The sequence below is a fragment of the Pollicipes pollicipes genome, unplaced genomic scaffold, assembly GCF_011947565.3.
Source record: "Pollicipes pollicipes isolate AB1234 unplaced genomic scaffold, Ppol_2.1 Scaffold_2555;HRSCAF=2994_pilon_pilon_pilon, whole genome shotgun sequence".
Lineage (NCBI taxonomy): Eukaryota > Metazoa > Arthropoda > Thecostraca > Pollicipedomorpha > Pollicipedidae > Pollicipes > Pollicipes pollicipes.
This window is the reverse complement of record NW_023596136.1, coordinates 16,423,200-16,440,082: the sequence shown is the minus strand read 5'-3', so window position 1 is coordinate 16,440,082 and position 16,883 is coordinate 16,423,200. Positions and strand designations below refer to the sequence as shown.

General features: G+C 61.0%; 1 protein-coding gene and 1 long non-coding RNA gene across 2 annotated transcripts in view; both read left to right on the top strand.

Moving 5' to 3' along the window:
- The window catches only part of LOC119098547 (serine/threonine-protein phosphatase 4 regulatory subunit 4), a 42,122-nt gene extending 34,087 nt beyond the window's left edge, over positions 1–8,035 (top strand). The window contains exons 16-17 of the mRNA XM_037221508.1: positions 779–932; positions 7,959–8,035. Coding sequence (XP_037077403.1) covers positions 779–932; positions 7,959–8,035 — 231 coding nt within the window. The remainder of the gene's footprint in view (positions 1–778; positions 933–7,958) is intronic.
- A 3,772-nt stretch (positions 8,036–11,807) lies between these two features.
- On the top strand, positions 11,808–16,078 carry LOC119111769 (uncharacterized). The gene is made up of 2 exons (XR_005095611.1): positions 11,808–12,058; positions 13,935–16,078. It is a non-coding gene; the product is annotated as an uncharacterized LOC119111769 (long non-coding RNA).
- Positions 16,079–16,883: the final 805 nt, after the last annotated feature.

Here is a 16,883-nt window from a genome sequence, read left to right as displayed (position 1 = left end):
CCCGTTGTCGCTGTCCCGTTTGACGCGGTCAGAATGCGGATCGAGACTCAGCATGCGCGATTGTTTATTTTACCTGGTCGCAGTACGTTAAGTGACATCGTGAAAATGGCTTTCAAGAGGTAATGCTCCAAATGACGTCGCGATTCGAATAATCGCTGGGTGCGGTTAGCAAATGCGTGTGTGTTGTTGACGTTGTGCGAAACCACGTACGTACGTCAGTTCCGAAACCACGCGCATGTTGTTCGCTCCCCTTGCGAACTTTTAAAAGAAAAGACCCAAATCTATGCACCCCAGTGTGCATGCTCTTCCGGATCTGCGGCCCAGTGCAGTGGGGGCTGACTTGTGGTGGTGGTGTTGACCCGGCCTTCGAAAGTGCTGTGGACGGGGGCGGTACTCTGCTGACGGTCTCTGTAGCGTGACCCGCCGTTCCGTCCCGTCAGCAAACCCACCAGCCGTTGTAACCTCCACCTGTTGCGGGGGGGGGACTTGTTGATCTTGACCTGCTGGTGCCTCGCACCGCTTTCAGCGTGGCTTGTCCGCGCAGTATGCCCGGCCGTTTGAGGGGCCGATGTAGGCGGCTGTCCTGACGTAGTTCGGAGCACTGTCGATGGTCGTGTGTATGAGCTGACGTGTCCAGTTCTCAGCAGCGGTGACTGGTGTGTTGTGTGACGGGCTGATGCCGCTGCTGACCCGGGCCGCCGTTCTGTCCGCCGGTGACTGGTGTGTTGTGTGACGGGCTGGTACCGCCGCTGACCCGGGGGCGCCGTTCTGTCCACAGTCGGGCGTCGGTGCGGCCACTGCGACGGGCCGAGCGCGGCCTGCCGGCGCCGCCGCCGCCGCCGCTGCCGCCGGCCGTCGCCACTCGCTGGTCGAGCCGTCCGAGTGTCGTATTCCGAGCCTGGCGCGGCTGCGGATGCGAGACACACTCTCTGGTGAGTGCGCACCCGCCAGCCGGTCAGCTCTCACCAGCGCAGGACGCGGGACCCGACGTGTGTGGTGGCTCATTTGTCATCTCGCTCTGTGCCTCTTCATTATCCACTTAACTCCACGCGTCTACAGGGATTCGAAAATAACAACCTCTCCTCCGTGCACAAAAGTGCGTCCGCTTCGGAAACAGACATTTTGAACAGGCTAATTTGTCGTGATCAAGACGGATTTGTGGCTTGCTGCTCGTGCAAACTCGCCTTCAGATGTCTGGCGTCAGTATTCTTCTTCATTAGACAGCGATGGCATGACACCTACAACTGCCGGAAGCCATTTGTGGTGGAAAGCCTCTGCCGATATAAGTGGTGACTTTGCCCACGGGGGTGCACGTTTTGGGACGGCGACCGGAAGAGCCGTGCTCCGCTTCTGATGACACCCCAGCGCAGCACAGAATGCGGGTGGTGTGGAAGGATGCGCTCTGACCCGACGCACCGACATGAGGCGACGCCGGGGTGGGGAAAGGGGGGGGGGGGGGTACTCCGCTGTTGTGCCGCGGGGGCGGCTGTCAAGCTGTTGGACCCGGCGTGACGCCGCCTCCGTCAGCATCGGGTGTGGGTGAGCCAGCCAGCCGGGCCAGTCCACTATCGATCGGGCCGGACCGCCGGCGCCTGGGCGTCGGACGGCCGTCACGGGGCCGTGCCGCGAGGCGCTTCCCGGCCGGCCGGTCGCCAGTAATGGCCGCGTCCTGTCGGCCGGCCGCCGGCGCGTCTCCGGAGAGCGGCCGGTGACGACAGTAGAGTGAGCGGCCCGGACGGTCAGCCTTGCCGGCCCGCCCGTCTACTGGCCCGGCTCTGAGACCCTGATGGCGGCCTCTAGGCTTCTCTTGGGGCAGAGGCCGACTCCGAGCCCACTGTAGGCCAGCTTAACACTCGCCATGTGCAATTATAAATTTCGTTTCAAAATTCTTCGAGGGTTTTTGCCTTGAACCGTTCTTTGTATCATTTTAGGACGTGAGTGAAGTACTAGTCTTTGCTGGAATGGCGTTTAAAATTTCATTGTCGCGTTGTATATCTTGCAACGGCTGAGATTCCATACGCCATTACCCTGGCAAAGCGTGGCGCTGGCCCGAAGGTAACAACTGAATTCTAGTCACATCCGTCGCTTGTCTTCCGTAAGGTTCAACATGAATTCCCACCTCTAATATATTAGGTTGTAACGACCTATCGATACAGAAAAGCCGCCCGTACCCCGCTGAATCCGAGAGCCGCGCGATTCTTCCAATAGCAGCCGAATAACAAGCCTTAACACGCGCTTGGGGGGAGGGGGGAGTGGGGCCGGAGCACACTACCTCCCCCTTCCCAAGATTTCAAGATTTCTTTCCCATATTGATTTCGGAACGGTGCGCCATAGCCGCGCCAAACTTTGCGTACCTGCGGAGAACTGCACAGCAGTTCGTGTGATTTGAATTAGATGTACCATGTAAGTTCGCTAACCTACGACAGGTCAAAGTCAGACCATGGCTGTCAGGGAAGGGGATTTGTAGAGATCGTTCAATGTGATGCAACAATGAAGTGTTAGGCGAAGCCATACATTTCTGAGATAGTTCGTAGGAAATAAACCAATCGAATTAAACATTACAACTGATGACATTGACCTAGGCTCATGTATGAAAGTCAGAACAAGATCAAAACTAACCTGCTTTTTTACTCGAGAACTTGGTGTTATGGGGTAGTTTCTGGTGCTCATTTAGAATGAGTTAATTACAGGGACCGCGGCAGACATGTTCCATGAAGTTTTTGAAGGTCAGAGTAGTTCACTGGCCTAAAATGACCCAGGTCAACGTTTTGCTTTGAGGAACATACCGCCTAGCGTAATTCTTGATGCTTGTAGGAATGACGAGTAGGCGCAGTCTTTTGGTATTTGGTCACCTTGACCTTATAAAGGTCAAACGAGGTCACTTACCTCGCTGACCTTTTGCCTAGAACAGGAATCTACCTTCACGGTGGTTACATGAGGTGGTCTGAGGGCACTTGAGACACTAGTATTGAGTTTGACCTTGTTTGACCTTATCTGACCCAAACGTCATGACCGAGCAGCCTCAAATGTTGACAAAAGTGACTTCATCTACAGGTCAATGTATCCTGTGAATTTGGTGCCTTTAGTTGCCTTCGTTTGTGATATCTCAGGGGGTTAAATTGGCCCCCACCCGAGCGAAGGATATTCAAACGGCCGCCCGGGCGCGTGTTAAACGATACAAAATCCCCCGATCAGCGGGTAGTCACTTGGTAAACTGCGACGAACACAAGTGGAAGTAAGTCATTATGGAAACATTTTGCGATTACAAACATCTTGCAGCCTTCTATATGTGACAATACTAAACGCTCAAGTAGATTTCAGTCGTTCGCAATTGATCATTAAGCAGTGCTCGAAGAAATGTGTAGTTTTTGGGGCGGGGAAATCACTATCCCTTGTCCTCGGATAGGGCGTCACAGCGGAGTACTTCAATAGCAGCTGTTTAACTAGAAGCTGACTGGAGGAGACCAGCAACAGCTGTGATTAAAGTCCAGTTCCTGCACCACTACCGGCAAAGCAATGTATTTTCCGGTGGCAGACGATGTCGCCTAGGACAGGGACAGGGTAATTTAAAATCAGAGAATATTTGAAGCCTGGCAAACGGAACGGGCTAGAAATTAACAACAACGCACAACGCTTTGTATTTACAAAAAAATGCCGTCCACAGATTCTGCGGCAACAGTTCTGGACATTATAATGTGCTCGGCCTCGGGATAATAATGTGCTCGGCCTATGGATGATGGGATGATGCGCTTCACGCGTATCGTAGTCCCGATGGCCGCATCATCTGATGCCGCTGGCCTGTCGAGCCGGTGGTCAGCGGTGGCCTGTTGAGGCGGGGATCGGCGGTGGCCTGTTGAGCCGGGGATCGGCGGTGGCCTGTTGAGCCGGGGATCGGCGGTGGCCTGTCGAGCCGGTGGTCAGCGGTGGCCTGTTGGGCCGGGGATCGGCGGTGGCCTGTTGAGCCGGGGATCGGCGGTGGCCTGTTGAGCCGGTGGTCAGCGGTGTCCTGCTGAGCCGGGTTCGGTGGTGGCCTGTCGAGCCGGTGGTCAGCGGTGACCTGTTGAGGCGGGGATCGGCGGTGGCCTGATGAGCGGGTTCGGCAGTGGCCTGTTGAACCGGTGGTCAGCGGTGGCCTGTCGAGCCGGTGGTCAGCGGTGGCCTGTTGGGCCGGTGGTCAGCGGTGGCCTGTTGAGCCGGGGATCGGCGGTGGCCTGCTGAGCCGGGTTCGGCGGTGGCCTGTCGAGCCGGTGGTCAGCGGTGGCCTGTTGGGCCGGTGGTCAGCGGTGGTCTGTCGAGCCGGTGGTCACCGGTGGCCTGCTGAGCCAGGTTCGGCGGTGGCCTGTCGAGCCGGTGGTCAGCGGTGGCCTGTCGAGCCGGTGGTCACCGGTGGCCTGCTGAGCCAGGTTCGGCGGTGGCCTGTCGAGCCGGTGGTCAGCGGTGGCCTGCTGAGCCCGGCTCGGCGCGTCTGTCGCTCGCGCTCCGGCCGTCGTGCCATCTGACGGCTAGATCTGCCGGCCGCGGCCCGAGCCGCGCCACACCATCCGTCCCGCATCCGGCGCGGCTGCACCCGGCCCTGATTGCCTAGACGAATGAGGACACGGGGTCGGATCCCTGCGGACGTAACCGCCGACGTGACGTCACCGGCTGACGCATGACGTCACGGGGTGACCTGTGACGCACTGCGGTGTGACTCACTCCGCCTACCTGTGTTTTTAGCCAGACTGACGACCGCGACGGTGCGTGATGCTGAACACGGAGTTGAGAGTTGTCGTTATTTGTGGAGCGAGCTTGCACGCATCGAGCATATCTGACGAAGTGGGACCACGTGCTCAGATTTACTGCACGAGCGCCGGCAATCTACTTAGCTGACGAGTGCCCTGTGTGGGCCGTATGTCGTGAGAGCGGCGGGGCGGCGCCGGCCGTCCATCAGGCTTCTGAGAAGCGGCGGCCGGCTGGCGCCAGCGCGACATGGGCCGACGGCCGGCTGCCTCCTGACAGCGTGGTCGCTGTGGTCACGCTCGTCCCCCGTTCCGCCCCGGACCGGCCGCCTTCGGACAGCGTGGTCGCTGTGGTCACGCTCTTCCCCCGCTCTGCCCCGGACCGGCCGCCTCCGGACAGCGCGGCCGCCTGAGTCACGCTCGTCCTCCGTTCCGCCCCGGACCGGCCGCCTTCGGACAGCGCGGCCGCCTGAGTCACGCTCGTCCTCCGTTCCGCCCCGGACCGGCCGCCTCCTGACAGAGCGGCCGCCTGGGTCACGCTCTTCCCCCGCGCTCCCCGGACCGGTCGCCGCCGGGCAGCGTGACCGCCCGGGCCACGCTCGTTCTCCGTTCCGCCCCGGACCGGCCGCCTCCATACAGCGCGGCCGCCTGGGTCACGCTCGTCCTCCGCTCCGTCCCGGACCGCACCTCGCTGATGGGCCACTTTCGTGCTCGGTTCGGAGCTTGGCGGCCAATCAGTCGTCACGAGAGTGTACAGTTTGTCTGGGGACGGCTCCTCTGTGTGTTCGCTCTGATAGAGTTGTCCGCCGGGCAATCTGGGGCTGATTGTGAGCCGCCACCTCGCTGGCGGGCTCGGCTGTGGGCTGACTGATTGGCGCTCTCTGTCCCGATCGCGAGGCTGCAGGATGATGGCTCGCTACAATCCGGTCTGATCATCTCACAATCAAATCAGTCGCTGCATTGGTGTGCGCTTCGAACTGTGACAAAAAACGAACAGAAATATTCATGGCTTGGCGGCTACCGCGGTGCTGTAAAGCCCGATTTATCCATTACCTTGCGGTCGGTGCCATGGCAACGCACCTCGTAAAAGTTGTAGCTGCACGCTTGGCCGCCTGTTTTGTCGGGTGCGTAACTGTGCTTTTACCACCTTCTGGTCGGTGCCATGGCGACGCACCCTTGTAAAAGTCGTAGCTGCACGCTTGCCCGTCTGTTTTGTCGGGTGGGTAGCTGTGCTTTTACCACTGGAACGCGACGTATATTGTGCTGCATAGCGGGGCTGGCACAGGGTCAACTCATGACTCAAGGTCGGTGTTGTAATAACTGGTACCGTAGTAACCGTGCCGAATATGACTATTTGCCAGATACGGCTGACTTAGTCGCTTGGAGTCCTCCCATCCTGCCAGGGCGAGAAGCAGGCGTCGCTATGTAGCCTCAGCTGCTGAGTGTGCCGTAAAGCCCAATGACATGTCACTTTTCGCTCTGGTCTAGCCGTGCGCACTGTAAAGATCTATAACACAAGCTTAGATGCGCAAAAACTCAACCCAGGGACCGGCCGCACCGTTCAAATGGCCGGGAGTCGCGAGTGGACACGCAGTTTATTCGTGGCGTATGTGCGAGCCCTTGTCCTTGTCCTTGCCCTTGAGGCGGTGCTGCCCTGGCTCTGATGGTGGCGCGGCCTGTGGCGGGTGTCGCAATCTCTACCGCGGGACCGGCTCCCACACAACCTGACCGGTGTGGCACTAGCTCATCCAGTAGCAGGCCAGTGCAGACTGCATTGGGAACAGCTTCACCTGCACCTGACTGGCACTGTCTCGCTCCTTAGTGACTGCTGCAGCTTCGCCGGCACCTGCCTGGCACTGTCTCGCTCCTTAGTGACTGCTGCAGCTTCGTCGGCACCTGACTGGTACTGGCTCGCTCCTCAGTGGCTGTTTGCTGCAGCTTCGCCGGCTGGTGCTGACTCGCTCCTTAGTGACTGCTGCAGCTTCGCCGGCTGGTACTGGCTCGCCCGGCTGCACTCCTTGGTGACTGCTTCACTCCAAGTTGGCTCGGCTCTTACATTTACGGCCAAAGTTTTGCCGGTAATGGCTGTTTCAAAGAAATCTGCACAGACTTTGCCGTCGTTCAGGGCCGCGCTATGGTGCTTTACCTTTACTTGCCGTACTAAATCCTCGCGTGGCACCTTATTCTAGCAGCCATAGACGCTTAACGAGTCCCGGTACGCTCCGTATCGTGTAATTTTGAACAGCCATCCGTCAGGTCAGCGGGGACCCATTCATCCTCTGTCTGCACATGTTCTGCACGAGCTGCCATCAACCATGCATGTGTGGCGCGCGGCGTGTTTTGGATCGGCTCGCTGCACCCGTCATCCGTCAGGGCGCTGTCCCGCGGCGGGCGGCCAGGGCGGCCTCGGCCAGCCGCCGCCGGGCTGGCATGGTCGGTCGGCATGTGTGAGGTATCTGAGTGTGACTAAAGAAGTATGGCTATCGACGCTCGCACAATCATAGACGCGTATAAATTAGGCGGATCGCTAAAACGTTGAAACCGTCGTGTCACGAGTGGTGTACGTTTGCATATAAACGCATTTACCTTCGACGGTGTTTGTATATGGATGCAGCCGTGTAGCAAGGCCAAGCGAGCAAACACTCCAATTAAGCACAGTTTCATCTTCACGTGTTCCAAGCTGGCTATGTCCGTGCCGTTCCGGGGCAGCGGCCGGGAGTGTGGTAAGCTAGGGTGCCCGAGCTGGTCCAGCGGCGGTGGCCGGGACCGTGGTCGGCTGGGGTGCCGGGGCTGGTCCGGCGGCGGCGGCCGGGACTGTGCCCGGCTGCGGTGCCGGGGAGCTGGCCCACCTACGGTGGCGGGGGAGTGACCGGGACCCTGGTCGGCTGGGGTGCCCGGGGGGCTGGTCCAGCGGCGTCGGGCGCCGTGTTCCGGCGTCAGACCGGTGCGTGCAGCCGGCGGAATGCAGGGGGTGCGCCCCCAGCGCTCTGAGGCCGCTGCGCGGGCGTCACCTGTCGCCCTGGCCTGTGCCATGTATCACGCCGACCGGCGAGAAAACAGTCTGCGGCGTTTACCTGTCGCCAGTGTCTGAGGCCGCCACCCATCGGCGGTGTCTGTGGTTACTGTGTCTGAGGCTGTCACCCGTCGGCGGTGTCTGAGGCTGTCACCCGTCGGCTGTATCTGAGGCTGTCACCCTTCGGCGGTGTCTGTGGCCCCGGTGTGACGGCTGTGTTTTTGCAGAGCCCGAGCTGCCGCAGCCGCCGTCCGCCACTCGCGGCCAGAACCAGCGGCGTCGGCTGGGTCACGCTGCCAGGTAACGCACGATGCCACACGAAGAGCTCACAACTGACACGCATGCATGCACGCACGCACGCACACACGCACGCACGCACGCACGCACGCACGCACGCACGCATGCACGCACGCACGCACGTACGTACGCTGCCGATAGGTGATGCCCTCCGTAATGCCAGCGTTTGGGCCAACCTACCAAAAGCAGTAGAATTGTTCATTTGTTAGCAACTCCGGTGTGTTTTCTGTTATCAGCGACTTTTTCAATTTCACTTGTGCCGTGGAAGTAGTTCATAAAGTGTGATAATGCATGTTGCCAAGGGTTTGCCTGTTCACCATCGGATATCCCACACCCCATTCTCAGCGCGGCAACGCACAGTCTGGACTTTGTGCATGAAATACGTCCTTTTCTAATGGGTACGGTTGATTGGTGCATACGTCGTCGTCGATGGTGATGATCCCTGGGAGGATTGCCTGAGTTGGAGGTTACTGCGTAACAGGTCTCGAAGTTAAGGGAACCCAAATGAGTGACATGGTCAGCTGTACAGTTGGGGCCATTCAAAGTCAAGAAAATTGAGCTTAGTTCTGCAAAATCGCCCGACGTGCCGCGCGTAGGCATGTGATTGAAGCAATGTCATAGCGGTGGGCATGTGATTGAGGTAATGCCATAGCCGCACTGTAAGATCGCTAGTGCAGCGCCATCACCGTGAAGACCATGCCAGCTTATGGCGTGACGTGGGCGGGCTGATGGCCTGGGGATAGGTGGAGGGGGGGGGGGGGGGAGGGGAGGAGGGCAACCCAGAGGAGCGGGGCTCGATTCTCCGCCACACCCGCCTTCCCTGTCAGGGTGAGCGACAGGTGACGTCACATAGCCTCAGCAGCTTAGTGCGTCGTAAAGCCCCAGTCACACGAGATGGGGCGACGTCACACCCTGGAAGGATTATGCGTACGTAAAGACTACGCAAATATAAGAATGTTGGGTTACTCAGTCCATTCCGTCATGACACGTAACTTGTGGCCTAAACTAAACTGATTTAAGTGCAAAGTCTTGCAAAGGATTCGCTTCTGAAATGTCGTTGTAGAACATGGACTATTGAATCAGCATAGGATCTAATCAACACGCTCCTGCCACGCTGGCGTAATGGAGAAACCGCCGAAGCTGGCGGCCACTAGAAGAAACCAGCTCGTTTGCGCAGCACGTACCATACCGCAGGTAATTACGTAAAGCCAAAGACAGACTGCCCGTGTCGTACACTGGCAGGTGTGGTACGCCCTCCCATTGCTGGCGCAACATGAGGCCGAAAACAACGGCGGGAATGAGGTAATATCAGTTAGTTGGCGCCGTCGGCCGTGTGAAAGAGCCGCTGCTGGCGGGGCCGTTAGGGTCGGGGGCGGCGGCTGGCCCACCGACGAACAGCCCGCGAACTGAGGGTGGCGGCCGCTCCGCTGTCGAACGGTCCGCGAACGGAGGGCGGAGGCCGTTCCGCTGACGAACGGCCCGCGAACGGAGAGCGGTGGCCGCTCCGCTGTCGAACGGCCCGCGAACGGAGGGCGGAGGCCGCTCCGCTGTCGAACGGCCCGCGAACGGAGGGCAGCGGCCGGCCACGTGGTCAGTCCACGCGCGCCTGCCGCTCACGACCGCACATATTGCTAGCGCGCCGCTGTCAGGACGGCTGCGTAACAGCGTCCCGGCCCGCCTCTGGCTGTCAGGACGGCTGCTCGAGAGCGTTCCGACCCGCTTCTAGCTGTCAGGACGGCTGCGTAACAGCGTCCCGGCCCGCCTCTGGCTGTCAGGACGGCTGCTCGAGAGCGTCCCGACCCGCTTCTAGCTGTCAGGACGGCTGCGTAATAGCGTCCCGGCCCGCCTCTGGCTGTCAGGACGGCTGCTCGAGAGCGTCCCGACCCGCTTCTAGCTGTCAGGACGGCTGCGTAACAGCGTCCCGGCCCGCCTCTGGCTGTCAGGACGGCTGCTCGAGAGCGTCCCGGCCCGCCTCTAGCTGTCAGGACGGCTTCGCGAGAGCGTCCCGGGCCGCCTCTGGCTGTCAGGCCCCAGTGAGCTCGGAGATTAGGATGGACGGCTCACGCCCGCACGGCCGACCTCTGCCGGCGTTCAGCGTATCACCGTCGGACGCTGATGGCCGGCAATGAGCGGCCGCCGGTCAACCAGTAAGAGGCCCGGCCAGGCTGGCTCACCCGATGGCCGACTACCATGAGCATAGCCGCCTGGCCCGGCCATGCCCGCGTTCGGCCGGTAGCCGCTTCGCCCAGCCTCGAGTCATGGCGGCTGTCCGGTCAGGCACGCCTGACTACCTGTATCGCGGCCACACGCCGCCCGTAGAGTGCTGTTCGTGGAGGTGGCGGGCTGAGAAAGTCAGGCCGGCACCGATTGGGCAGCCCTCGATGCTGGCAATTTCGTTCTATGCTCGGGCTATGGCCTGCTTCGCGCATCTCGGTGCGCAGCTGCCGGCAGGCGGCTTGCAGCCAGCAGGCCCTGCTTGGAGACTCATTCGGCCGACTGGCAGCTGTTGCCTCTTGCCGGCCGAGTCCTGTCCCATGTCGGCCGCTCAGGCTGGATCGGTGGGACACTTCCGATCGGGACGGTCGGCGGACGCTGCCGGACACGACGGCGCCCTAGCTAGGCGACTTAAGGCAGCCCGCTGAGGCCACCAGCTGGCTCGGCTCGCTGCCGGGACTGGCTTCGCTGGGCCGGACCAGGTGCATGCGGGGTGAAGGCAGGGTGGCTGTGCTGATCTTGTCGGCTGGGCTGGCGGTAACGCGGCGTCTTCTGTCTGCTTGTGGTGGCTTTTGTCCAGCATCCTACCGCTGATGCATGGGGTGGTACTGTTCATCGCTGCGCTAATGCACATCGGGCGTTGGTGCGTGTTTCTGTAATAACACGTCTGCACCTCTGCCACGACCACGCTGCGTTGTCGGGGTGATGGGGTGGATGTGATATGGTGTATGGCACTAACCGCTCTGGTGTCGGCCTGTCGTATGGGAAGGCAGCCATGTTTACAAACGCCTGCCGCCCTTCGGGACGCTTGTGGTACTAACCTGCCGGCCTGTGCCGTTCGCCGCCTTCCGCCTGTCCACTAACGGTGCCGGGGCGCGGGCGCCTGTTGCAGGGAGCCGGCCGAGGCCGAACTGGCGTCGGCCGAGCGGCCAGAGCACGCGCACGCCGACGACGAGCCGTGGTGGCGGCTGCCGCAGCCGCTGTGGCAGCTGCTGGGTCGCTGCCGGCCGTCGCAGCCCGTGCCGGAGGCGGTGGGCCGCCGTGTGGCGTCCGGCGTCGGTCGCTTCTTGGAGCGCCAGACGAGCCGCGTGTTGTCGTGTGCCGGTGGTCTGGGCACGGCTACCTGGCCGCCGCTGTCGTCCCGTCTGCCGCAGCTGGCGGCGGCAGGCGACGGCGGCAGACAGCCCGCGCCCTCCGTTGACCATGTCCTCATGGCCGGCATCTGGTCAATGCGGGCGCGGCTGCAGCCCCGCACCACCTCCGCCGCCGCCGCCGCCGCCGCCGCCGCCGCGCCGCCCGGTCGAGCTTACGACCGCAGCGCGTCCTACCCGGCGGCCACGCCCGCCGAATTGCACGCCTTCGCCCAACACGGCCACGCTGTCCACAGCCTGGAGAACTTGGATCCGACGGCCGACGAGTTCTACATCGACGCCGGCATCCGGATCGCAGCCAGCGAGCTGCGTCAACTGGACTGTTCGGCGGCACAGGCGCAGGTACCGCCGGTGGCGCGCGCCAGCCGTCTTCGGCCGCCGGCCGCCCACGGTCGCGCCGCGCCGGCCGAGCTGACGGCCAAGTCGCGCTCGGAGGAAAGGCTGTCGGTGGGCGGGGGCCGCCGCGCTGCCGGTCGCCGCCCGCTCAGCACGTACGCGGCCAGTTCGGGCGGCGTGAGCAGCACGCAATCGAGTCCTGGCTGCAGCCGTGCGGCCAGCCCAGAAGGCCGCGGCTCACCGGCACTCTCGCGTATCCCGCTACGCTCCAGCTTCGGCGCCGGCAAGACCAGCAGCCTGCCGTCGGCGCTGACGCGCGCGCGTTGGCGGTGAGTGGTGTCACTCTCACTGGTGGTCTGTCAGTGGAGCGAGCTCTCCCACCGGTGGTCTGTCGGTGGGGCGGGCTCTCCCACCGATGGTCTGTCGGTGGAGCGAGCTCTCCTACCGGTGGTCTGTCGGTGGGGCGAGCTCTCCCACTGGTGGTCTGTCAGTGGGGTGAGCTCTCCCACTGATGGTCTGTCGGTGGGGCGAGCTCTCCCACTGATGGTCTGTCGGTGGGGCGAGCTCTTCCACTGGTGGTCTGTCGATGGGGCAAGCTCTCCCGCACCGGTGGTCTGTCGGTGAGGCGAGCTCTCCCACCGTTGGGAAAAGCTATCAAGTCATCGCTGGCGTGTTCCTGGCTGATCCCAGACTGTCCCGCGTCGCTGCACATGCGACGTATCGCTAGTCAAACCGGCGTCCATATCGTTCCGTGCATATCCTGCTTGCAATCTGTTTTCGGGGTATTTGTCACGTGTGCTTCTCTCTGTGGATGTTCTTCCATTTACCATGAATGTTTGTCCGTGCCAGTGATGCTAATAGCCGGCGTCTTCTTCCGTCCTTTTCCATCCTCGTACGTCCCGGACTCGCCGGCCGCGCCACAGGTAACTCGCACGTCCTTTTAGTCAACACGCGCCGCCGGCGCCGGCCGGATGTGCTGCACCTCTGGTCCGATTCCGCCATTGATTGCCGCTTCTCGTCCGGGCGTTGAGGCCTTCCGCTCCTCATTAATAGCCGTCCGCCCCGGGTAGTGCAGTGTCCTTCCGCTCCTCTCAAGCATCCGTTGTCCATGGTACTCTTGTGTCCTTCCGCTCCTCAGTAAAAGCCGTCCATCCACGGTAGTGCAGTGTCCTTCCGCTCCTCAGTAACAGCCGTCCATCCACGGTAGTGCAGTGTCCTTCCGCTCCTCAGTAACAGGCGTCCATCCGCGGTAGTGCAGTGTCCTTGCGCTCTTCTGTAACAACCGTCCATCCACGGCAGTGCAGTGTCCTTCCGCTCCTCTGTAACAGCCGTCCATCCACGGTAGTGCAGTGTCCTTCCGCTCCTATGTAACAGCCCTCCATCCACGGTAGTGCAGTGTCCTTCCGCTCCTCTGTAACAGCCGTCCATCCACGATAGCGCAGTGTCCTTCCGCTCCTCTGTAACAGCCGTCCATCCACGGTAGTGCAGTGTCCTTCCGCTCCTCTGTAACAGCCGTCCATCCACGGTAGTGCCGTGTCCTCGTCGAGGCGCCGTCCGACCTCTGTTTCGGCGACAGTGGCCCGTGCCTCACCTGTTCCTCTTCAGTTTTCCTCTTTGCATTCGCGCCGGGCTGGGTTATTCGCCTAATGTTGAACGTATTCAGACCATTGGGGCCGATTGGCTCTTGACACGAAGTATTCATAGACATGACCGCCGATTATTGTGTGGACAGTCGTCGGCACGCGATTGTTTGGGGTCGTTTGTGACGTCACAGCGGGCCCTCGCGGGACTTGCGGGACAATAAACACCGTCGTGTGCAACGCGGTCCGGCCACCGGGGACGTGCGGGGGGAGCTAATGGGCCGGCTCATCGATTATCTCCAGCACTGCGCCGCTATTGGTGAGCTCAGTGCTGATCACGGCCTGATCTCAATGACAACCTGTCGGGCGGCGACAGCTGATGTCGCGTGGCACCCCTCCCTCCCCGGCACCCCACCGCCGCCCCCACCATCACCACTACCGCCCCCACCGTCATCCCCATCCCCACCCCTTCCAACCCGCTACCTCTGTTCGCGTTTTCCAAGTGAGTGGCTGAACTACTTCAGTTGTGACGGCTGGTGTGTTTCCCACAGCCATTGCTCCCTCACCACCCACGCTCGGACGTTACAGCGTGCCATGACCGTGACACATGTCCTGCGCGTTGCAGGAGGAAGTAGCCGATGTTGGAAAAGGCCAGGCGCGCACGGCGCGTCGGCTGCGTCACTGCCGCCGCGGTAGAGGCGCCTCACAGAGCGGCGTGCGCCGGAGCGCGCCGCCCGCCGCGCTGTTGCGCTCTGGGCCCCGTTCCCGGCCCCGGTCCGGGCCCGCACCCATCTCAGTATTACGCTCCACCAAATACAGTGCCACTGTGATGGGCCGGCGTCCCCTGTCTAGTCGCGTAGTTCCGAGTAGCAGATAGCTTTGTTGTTCACAAGTTGGGCTGTTTTTCAGGAGTTGTTTTGCCGGGGTTGTAGTGCGTGCCTCACGACGCGTTGCGCCCATTTCGGCGTCCGAACAAGACGTGATGCAGTGCGGTTCGATTGGCGGCGCGCGTCAAGTGTTCCCGGTCAGTTACTCACCAACCGAGCCCTCCTCCACGCAGCATGGCCGGCCGCCGGCCGGTGTCTGTGTCGGCGGCGGCCGGCCGCGCTCGGCCTGTCACCGAGCCGTCGCCGCGGCCGGCAGCCCAGCAGGAGCCGTCTGCAGGCCGCCGGCAACATGGCAGGGTGACCCCGAGCGTTCAGCTGGTGGAGTGGTATAGCGCGCCCCCTTGACCTCTGCAATAGTCAACGCGTGACTGTGTGTCCGTGTCCGCCGTCTGGGTGGCCTTTGTCTCAGGCTGCACCCGTCGAGCGCGTGCAACCGCAGGCTCCGACTGTCCCCCGTGTGTGGTGGAGCTGTAACGCAAGGCAGCGTGGCGGAAGGCGCCTATATGGGGCTTTACGGGGGACCATATCATGTACAAGAGGTGTGAGTCAGGAAGACTCGGGCTCAACGCTCGTCATAGTCGACTTCACGCGTCAGGCCGCGCAGGTCTGCCGCGACTTCGGAGCGTCGCTCACGTATTCGGTGTTGGCACCGTGCATAGCACCTTGACCGTGTCCGTATCGTGGCCGCGTCCGTATCGCGGCCAGGCCTGTGGGCGTGTGCGGGCGTCTCGTGTATGGCAGCACTGGCTCACCGATGGACGCAGGCCATGTCGGCGGACGCAGGCCATGTCACCGACGGACGCAGGCCATGCGGCCGAGCACGCCTGTCGGCGTGCTCGGCCGCATGGCGCGTTTGGAGCGTGGTGTGCCCTGTGGCATCGTTACCGAGCTGCTACGGGAGGCTGCGGTCGGGCCGTGACCGGCGCGGCACGTCACCTGCGAGTGACGCGGTGCGTCGCTCGCGCGCCGAGGGCAGCAGCCAGCCCACGCCAGCTGACAGGGACGCCCGCCCCAGCATCTGTCCCCAGTTGCGCGCACCAATCCCGTACTGTTAGCTAATGCGACACATGCCTCTGGATGGTGGTAGCTCACGCGCCAGCTGTACGTGCGGCGCTGTGAGAGGCGTGGTCAGAGAGCTCCCCGTCCTCGCACTTGGGCGCCGGGCAGGAGCATGCGAGTCAGTTCGCCTGCAGACGGGTGGTCACGACTGCCCGCGTACAAAGGCACGGGTCTCTCTGGATAGCCGGCGGTTTGTTGGTGTTTGCACCGCCCGGCGCCTGTCCCACCTACAGCTCCGTGACCTCGGATGGCCTCTGGAGACATGTTCATCTGGTCGCTTCTGATCGGTGCTCTATCTATTGCAATGACCAGTAGATTTGGGGTGTCTGAGTAGCTTTAAGCGACGGAAATTGATCGATGTTGGTGGACACATGATGCGCTATTACGTAGGTCATTGAGGATCATGTTTCTATCTCCCAGTCTGTCCGTGCGGTCTTGTCTGCTCGTGTCCCCAAATCGTATTGTTCATTTCCCTCTCTTTTGTCTGATCTGCTACTTCGCTTCCGTAATGCCCGGTCACCTCGGCATCATTTCGCGTTGATCCTGACCGCATTTACCTCGTAGAATTTCTCTTCCATCCCTGTCACTATCTCATGTTATCTGCGCCTTATTCTATCGCTGCACTTGTGTGTCTGGTGACCTCGGTGATATTCTGCGTAAACCCGTACACTGATATTTTAAGTGCGGCTGGTAGCCAACCAAACCAAAGAAGTTGCGTGCGAATTCCACTTCACGTGAGACTTGTTAGGATGCTTTTGGTTCATTGTGTTCTTCAATGGATGTCTCTTGAATCGTGTTGCTCGAAATACAGGATAGTGCAGGACGGAACGCTGTTGTCATGTTGATCCAGTATGCTACAAATGTACCTGGCCACTAAATTTATGCTCCTTGGGCTAAGTTCATCTCCATTCGATGCAATTCCAATAAGCACTCACCTGATTCCACGCCGTATTTCATTTCCGCTGGCTGACGTGGCGAAGCCTGCCCAGTGCCTCCTCGTGTCGGTATTCGCAGGCCAGAACGCCCGGGCTGGCGCATTGAGCGTTTGCTGGACCTATGCGGGTGGTCACGTGCGGCCAATGTCACATTGTGGCGCACCACCTGCGCTCCGCGTTCTGGTAGGACACGCTTAATGTGCTTGAAAGAGCCAATAGCTTTTTGGCGAGGTATGCAACTTTTCCAACTAAGTTGGGGGGGGGGGGTATATAGGGTTTATATCTGGCCTGAAGGTATTGGTTAGCCTGAACTGTTGTTTTAAAAAAGAGCCTCAGAGACTTTTGGATCCACACATGATGGTAGCACGCTTTGTTGGCGTGTTGCTGATGCGTTCATTCTGCTACGGATATAGCTTGGGGAGGTAATGTGGTGCGGTTGCGTCCCGCTACCGCGAGCTGTCTTGTTGCCAGCCGCGTATGTGCGCTAGATCTGTCCTTCGCATGGATTCCGGGCCGCCGCAAAAACACACTGTATCGGGATGTGACTCAGGCCAGGAGAGGCACCTTCGCTTGATCCAACAGCATGGGCAGAGGAGGCGCGCGGCGCACGCTGTCGGGCCGCGTCTGGCCCGAGCCACCGACGGAGTCTGCCGTGGCCGGGTCCAGCGACCACACCCGGCTCTGGCAGCGAGG